General features: G+C 40.2%; 1 protein-coding gene across 1 annotated transcript; it reads left to right on the forward strand.

Moving 5' to 3' along the window:
• Positions 1-821: 821 nt before the first annotated feature.
• Positions 822-6,425, forward strand: cdx1a (caudal type homeobox 1a). Its single transcript, XM_041047876.1, has 3 exons — positions 822-1,167; positions 2,210-2,358; positions 4,517-6,425. Exons 1-3 carry the CDS (start codon positions 822-824, stop codon positions 4,700-4,702), a joined length of 681 nt encoding a protein of 226 aa, XP_040903810.1. The 3' UTR covers positions 4,703-6,425.
• Positions 6,426-7,996: the final 1,571 nt, after the last annotated feature.

Here is a 7,996-nt window from a genome sequence, read left to right on the forward strand (position 1 = left end):
AAATGACATTTGTCTGACAACTACAGATACTACTTTAAAGATTGACTTTTAAATTAAAACATATTATTACCTTGTAAAATGTGTTATATGTATAAATTCATCCAAATTAGCTCTACAACATTAAAATACTGCCTATTGCATCATTAATAATAATCCAATAATATTGCTACTAATACATACTACAATGTATTACTGACATGCAGGGCCAAGTATTTAATTATAATGTCCATTATAATTAAATACTTGACTTAAATGTAGAAAAAAAAAATCTTAATGTAGGGAGATAATTTAAAGGGCCCTTAACCGCGGGCCCGGGACAACTGGCTCGAGATTCCCCCGATGCCAGTGTCCTTGAATGTGGTATTGCTTTAAAACAAACTTCTTCCACCACTGAGCCAACTCATATTTTAATTTACAATCTCTGTGCTGTATGTCACATGAGCGCTGTATACGTGCATGTGCACGGGCGCGTGCACATGCACGCTACACGCACACCTTCCTTAACGGCCTCATCAAAATGCTCCATCAGGGCAGACCGGGTAAATTAGGGTCAATGGCCTCACGTCGCTGAGACGAGCAGGCAGGTGGGTCGCAGGTAAAACGTGACGTCACGGTGATACTTTTGAACTCCTTGGCAGTAAATCTATAAAGGTGTGTAGTCTTACTGCACAGGTATCCCGGCAGTAATAAGCCTGGACCTTAGACTGAAGTGAAAACAGAGTGCCAGAGCCTGCCGGGAATAAACACGGAGGCATAACATGCACCAGGAATCACCGAGGTTTACCTGAGAGTAACACTACCTGCCGCACGAGGACACCGGAATGTACCCGAGCTCACAGTCGGCCAGACACCCGGCACAAACTCTGTCAATGAACAGTCAGTATATTTCGCCTCCGTATGACTTCGCCGGCTATCATCACGTCCCGGGAGTCGGTGACCCGTCGACGAGTGCCTGGAACCCTATTTACACTCCCCGGGAGGAGTATCCGTACAGCTTCCCGGGGTCAAGCCCCAGCGCTGGGCAGGTCAGCTTCACCTCCGCGGAGCTGAGTGGCACGCCCACCGCTGCTGGAGGGGGGTCGTTCACCCCTTACAACTTTATCTCTGGACAGGACCCTTTCAGCTGCAGGAGGAGACCACATGAACCCATCAGACCGCCCGTCACAGGTGGGACTTTATTGTAACATAGGCCTACAACCTGGATACAAACTTAGAGATCAATATGTTGGGGTGTTGTAGCCATGGTGAGAAAAGCAAGTGCTTCTTTGAAGTAGACAAAACTTGTGCCTGAAGTTGTGTGCGTGTTACAGATTACGAATAGGAAAGGTGCCATCTAGATAGCGTTCAGAGAAACATTATTTTTGATCATTAGATGTGGTTCTTGGTGCAGTCACATGACAAACTACAAACCGTCACGGCTGAGTGGGTGTGCAGATGACAGATATGGTAAAAACACATTTTCTTTGACGAGAACAGTTTCAACATGTGCATAGTTAAACCAGACTGCACAACACATTCATCACGTTTTTCACCTCTCAGTGTAAGATGTCAGTGCAAAGCTAACACTGGAGTCGACAGAAATGTCGATCCCCACCCCCTCTGTCCACTTGGTGGGTGTGAAAGGGTGACAGATTGGCTAGATAACACGGACACTGCAGGAAGTCAGAAGTCAACCCTCCTCTTAAGGCAAACCTCCAGGCCTTACTGATGTCTTACTGCCTCGATCGATGCTGTCACATGGTCAAAATTTCTGATCAATAACTCTGACTCACCCTTTCCTAACAGTGTATGTGTGTGTGTGTGGGGGGGGGAGAGAGAACATACATGTCAATGAATAGCTGCCTGTGTAAACACCTATGTAAACACCACTCACGGTGATAAGGAGAACCACTGATGCAACACAGTGGCGAGTCTTTACATTAGTTATAGTTAGCGTGATTAATAGAGTTGATGAGGCTTTAAGTGGCGCCTGCACTTGAACATGGCACCAGACGTCTTCACATTAGTCATCTGTTTGGCCACAGCTCACGCTACACGTGACTCAATGTCATTATAATCATTGTTGTTTGTACTACAGGTAGGAATGAAGACAAACAAGTACACAGGAGCTGATAACGCACTATTTACTCACATTCACTCGGTCAGTCAATCATCCAAACTTCTACTGATTGTTTTACAAATTCAGGATTATTTTTTTCGTGTGATTTAGGAGGGAAGACTCGCACTAAGGACAAGTACAGGGTGGTGTATACTGACCACCAACGCCTAGAGCTTGAAAAGGAGTTTCAGTACAACCGCTACATCACCATGAGGAGGAAGACTGAACTGTCACTGGCACTGAGCCTCTCCGAGAGACAGGTGAGAGGACCGCAGCAAGTTAAAGTTAGGGGTGGAAAGGTTAGAGGTAGATAAATGGGAGGAATACACGAGGGTGTGCGATGCAGAACAGGTGAGAATCAAATGGGCGTGAGACCAGGTCAAAAACCAGATTATGGTTATGGTTATTTATCTGTTTGCTTCTCTCCTACTCTCTGTGTTCACATATACAGTAATTTTTAAGATTTAATTTAACACAGCCAAATTCCCAACAAACCTGTTCGCATTTACGTTTTTCTACTTTTGTGTTGTCTGACAACGGAACAAGTTCGAAATAGTGACTGAAACTTTGCCCATTAAGACCAAATCACCACACACATAAGTTAAAGAGGACGGGTGTGCTGTGATTTCAGTTTTATTTACTTGTAAAATGATCACTCAGAAAGAAAGTCAGAAGCTCATTCACGTCTGTGTCAGCTGCCGTGCAGTCAGTTGCATGAGACACACAGAGAGGTGTGCCTGCAGAGGGAAAGCCTGACCTCGCGCTCACACTGAAATACTGGCAATTCTCATTTATGGAAAGTAGCTCAGGATTGTTCGAACAGGAACTAGATTGGTCGTTTTGAGATTTTTTGACAAAAAGTTGCTAAAGGGGTCTGAAAAGTTGATAGATGTAGTGACAAAATTGCTAAGTTGCCTGTAGCGCCTGCCCCGCCTCTCCCACTGTGACTTAATAGAAACTGTTCACACCAAGTCATTTCGAAAGAGTAACAGCCAATGGGGAAACTCCAGCATTCAGCCGGCCTGTCGATGGTGAAACTTCAACACTCAATAAGTTAGTCAGTGACAGAAATTTGCCTTCATTCGTAGGACTGGCCAAACTGTTGCAGTCCAGCCAAAAATAAACCCCGGAAAGTTGATTTCTTTCTGTTAGAAAGCTGTTAGCGATTTTAAGAGATGGGAAGGCTATTTTCTATATCTGTGTTTCCTCAACCACTTAAAGCAAATCTATGTAACATTTGAGTTCTTTCTTGATCTTGAAAACTTGACCCTAGAAAACAGAAATTTTTAAATCAAGGTGCACTAACTGAATTCCCCAGCATTCAGCTAAATCCATCTGCTGAGGAAGACTACAAGATGAAGTAAAAGCAATTCAGTAGTTAATACTTTTTTCAATCCCGTGGTGTAACTCTTGCTGAACAGTTGCAGTTACAACAGCAGCCGCAGTTACAGGAAGTACAACAGTTATTGGTAACTGCAGAAGCTGCTGGTCACATCAGACCAAGTAAGGCTGTGTAAAGAATTGAGCAAACGCATGTTTTGTGTCTCACAAAATCAAATTTTCATCGGAAAGAAACAAAAACGAGATCTCATCTTTGAAAAGTTTCACAGTCTCACTTTAAGGACTGGGTCCAGCACAGGTATATTAAATAATGAAAAATGCAAGTGTTAGGAAAGCTTGCTACAGATGAAGGAGTGTCATATGGGGTGTGTAATAAGGCCAAAAAAATATTTGTCCATATTTGTGGGCAATGTGACAAGATGAGGTCTTTTTTTTTTCTTTCTTTCTCAGTTCAATTTGGTTTGTTTTTGTCAGCCACTTTCTGTTTTCATGTTTCATGAAGTGGAAGTCGTCTTTGTTTTTTCTTTGTGATATTCATTGTTGATATTTCAAGTTTTAAATTTAGTATTCTTGCAGAGTATGTAGAGTTAATACTAACATTAGTAGAATGTTCTTCAACAATCCCATTTAGAGAGACCAGCTTTATTATAGAAAACCTCCATGAACTGTAATGTTGTATGGCCAAACAAACCAATTCACATGAATTAATGGTGAAACCTCGCTCTTGCTTTCATGATGCTGTTACTGTTAGTAGTTTTTTTTTTCTGCCTGCTCTTTCAGCTTGTCAAACCCACAGCTGAGTGCACTGATTGCAGCACCTTAAGTAATTCAGGGCAAGCTGGGAAACACCAGAGTTGAGCTGAAGTAAATGAGGCAGGGAAAGAGAAAGTAAGCACAAAAAGCAGCTCTATAAATATATATATATATCGCTTTATATAACAAAGTTGCAAGACCGTTAAATGGAAATGATTAAAAAAGGGTCACCTGTAACCACTTGCTGTTTTTGTTAACATTTATTTAACTAATAAATATATCTGGGATGTTGGCATTTTATGGTTGTGTTGATGTGTGTTTCAGGTGAAGATCTGGTTTCAGAACAGACGTGCCAAAGAGAGGAAAATCAACAGGAAGAAGCTGCAGCATTCCCAGCAGGCCTCCACGACTACACCCACACCACCTGTGCTAGGTGGACCCACTGACATCCACATCACCACCAGCCCCAGCAGCAATATTTTGTCTGATGCAATATCAGAGGAATACTAGGTGAATTTCATATAAAGGACTGATGGGGTTTCTGGCGTGTACATAGGGTTTTGTTTTTTAGAATTTTTGCCACAGAATGAATCATCAACATAATGTTGTAATGCTGCATTTCACAATAGCAAACTTTATCTTTTGCTCTGATCATCTCTGCTGGGCGTTCTCCGACAGTGACAGTGACAAGCTAAAATCCTGCGGATTTTTGTGCCTCCGGCACTTCTGCAGTGCCTCGGGCACTTCCGGTGGGAGATCATACTCAATCAACTCAAGTTACACAGTGCAAGAACAGCCATTTTGGGCACAGAGTGGGAATGAAAGGTGCATCATTCTCCCATTTTACAAGTCAGTGGACCATCAAAATGATTTTAAAGCTGTTATTTCAAGATAACATAGATGTGTTGCTAAAGTGACGATCAAGAGGTTCAGAGGTTCTCTTCTTTAACATAAAGGCATGCTGAAATGTTCTTGGTTGACAGAGAAACAGTGCATGTCACGTACTGTATAGCCGCAAATGCTACTTAAATAAGAAAAGAGAAATGATGTGTGTGTGCTTGTTTGCTTCTCTGTCTTTTTGCTCTAACCGCATGGGGAAATAAGTCTCAAAAATCAGACTTAGAAATAAAAACAGCTACAGCTACAGATTCCGCAAATGTATCAAAAACCAGCCCTTCTGCTTATTTTAGGGAAGTGAAAGGACACAAATTCACCTCTTTTATAAGCATTTGAATTTGTGGGAAATAGAGAATGTGTTATGTTTGTTACAACTAACAAAAAAACAGTTATGCCAAAGTTCGTCAACCTTTTAATTTTCTTTCTGTTGAAATATTGATGCAGGATATTTCCTGGAATGACTCCTGAAAAAAGTAAAAACCATTGGGTTTCAGTCAGTGGGAGGAAGGCAGCAGCATAATGGAGGGGGCGAAAAATAGGAAGTAAGAACAGTCAGACAGGAGGCATTTATTGTTAAACAGGTATAAAATATGACAAAAAAACATTTGGTGAAAACACTTTTTTTCTCTTTTAAGTTAAAACTTTGTTTTGTTTTGGTTTAGTTGCGACATTGCGATAAAGGCAATGCACTGAGAAAAAATGTGTTTAAAAATGGCTGTGGAAATAGGCCCCTCAGACAGCAGTGTTTCACCACATCCTGAAAAACAGCTGCACATAGCTTTACCACATGACACACAATCTACAATCATTGTACCGCTAAGCACAGACATTCGGCTTTGTCATGAACATGGAAGAGTATTTCAAGTGTGAAAAGATCTGTGCTTCTGTGGTCTTTTGGGACATTTATGTATGAAAAATAATACATACAAAAATAATAAATACATTACAGTTGTTATAATTGTGTACTGTACCATACTTTACTCAAATTAACATATTTGTGCGTGTTCCTGTTTGTAAGTCACTTTAGAGAAGTGGCAGAAAAAGTGGCATATGTAGCAATATGCAAATAGACGTGACCAGAGCCCACCAAAAACCGTTGTACCACTGTCACACCATCTTTATGCAACGAATGTATATTTTGCAACCAGAGTGAGAGTCTCTGCTCTTGTGTCTTCATATGTTGAAAGTTAAGTTTATGGTGGTTTTAATGTTTGTTAAATGTGTTTTGCTGCCCAGCGTAGATGTTTATTGATCAGGTTGTATTTTCTGTTCATTAGCACTAACCGCCAGCTGTGGGTCGATTTGCTTTCAATGCATTACAGTCTTCTGAAACATTTCCACAGAGAAAGGTTCTTCATAACTTCAGGTGGCCAATGCAAAAATGCACCAGTGGTCTAAATTTCTACCTGTCCAAACCAGACCTGAACAAAATTACTTAATTGATGTATTTGTTTAATGGAATTACAACCTGAGATGACCATAGTTTTGTACCATACATTCATAATAATATAGGCTACACTACAGGATTTTAATGTAGTAATTCAACCCCTGGCTTCTGACAAATGTGTAACCTTTATATCTTCCGACACTGAATTTCCTTACATTGATACTGTCACACACTAAACAGATGTTCTGTACAAATGCTGAATTGGAAACAAGAAATACTGACTCAAACAGTAGTTTTGTTTGTTGTCAAATTCTTTAAAAACCTAATTAATAAGTCACCTGAAAGATACCTTCAGTCAAAGACCCATGACTGTAGAATTGGCACCACTCAAAACCTTTGGTTTTATAGCGTAATGGCTTTGGCGTGGCAAGGTAACATCACATGAAAGTGTCACGCCAATGATAAAAAATCATTTGGTTTTTATGACAAATAAATAAGTGCCTGGTTGAGATTTAAACAAACCTCTCAGGATATCAGAGTTCAGGTGCAACAGCCTAATTTCTTTGGATATACTTTGTCATGCACATAAAAGGTTAACAGCTGAAAATATACTCAACTATTTGTTACTTGTACAATTATTTTTGAGACTGTTTTGCCGACTGATCAGGCAGAAGTATGATCAGTCGGCCACTTCTGCTTTGTTCACTAAAATAATTGTACAGGTGACATATAGTTGAGTATTGGTTCAGCTGTTAACCTTTTAATATGTGCAAGATGTTCAAAAGTATGCTGGATTGTTGGAGCCGATTTATTACACTTCTCCTGTGTTGTCAATCATTTGCTCAGTAGATTGTGTCAGTCAGAAGTTCAACTGTGTTTCGACGAGAGGCTTCAACTAAAAAAACAATCTCAGGTGGTTGTTTATGGACACGACATCTATCATGGACCATAAACATCAATTTTATGGCACTGTGAATCAGCTGAATTGTTTTCCATGGTTGTCAACCTTTAACCCCAACTATCAAACCAAACATGTAACCTCTGTCTTTAATTAAACTCACAGTAAACAACTAAAAGCACAGCATGGATTCTTAACTACAAAAAAAGAGAAATATCCCCAAAATTAAGGTCGGATAAACAAATTGAACATGGATGTTTTATCTATATATTTATACATATTTCTGTTTATAGATAGATGCAAAATAGATGCAACAGGGAGGAACTGAAATAAGCAGAACTAAGATTACAGTGAAATAAAATGCACCAAACAAATTTAGTGTCACTCATAAAATTGTAAAATCATTGTGTAAAAACTTTCCTTTATGTAAATAGGTCCGAGTTTTAGAGGGTGAAACTGAGCTGAGAAAACTAAGCGTGCCCTGCCCGATAATCAAACGCTTGACCATAAGCTCCCTGACTCAGTCCACACCCATACCAAAAGGCTGTTGGCAGATGATCGTATTTAGCTCTAACCTGCGTCGGTTTCCTGCTTTGACAATATACAAGTTGTTGTCTCTAAA

This window comes from Toxotes jaculatrix, chromosome 10, assembly GCF_017976425.1.
Source record: "Toxotes jaculatrix isolate fToxJac2 chromosome 10, fToxJac2.pri, whole genome shotgun sequence".
Taxonomy (NCBI): domain Eukaryota; kingdom Metazoa; phylum Chordata; class Actinopteri; family Toxotidae; genus Toxotes; species Toxotes jaculatrix.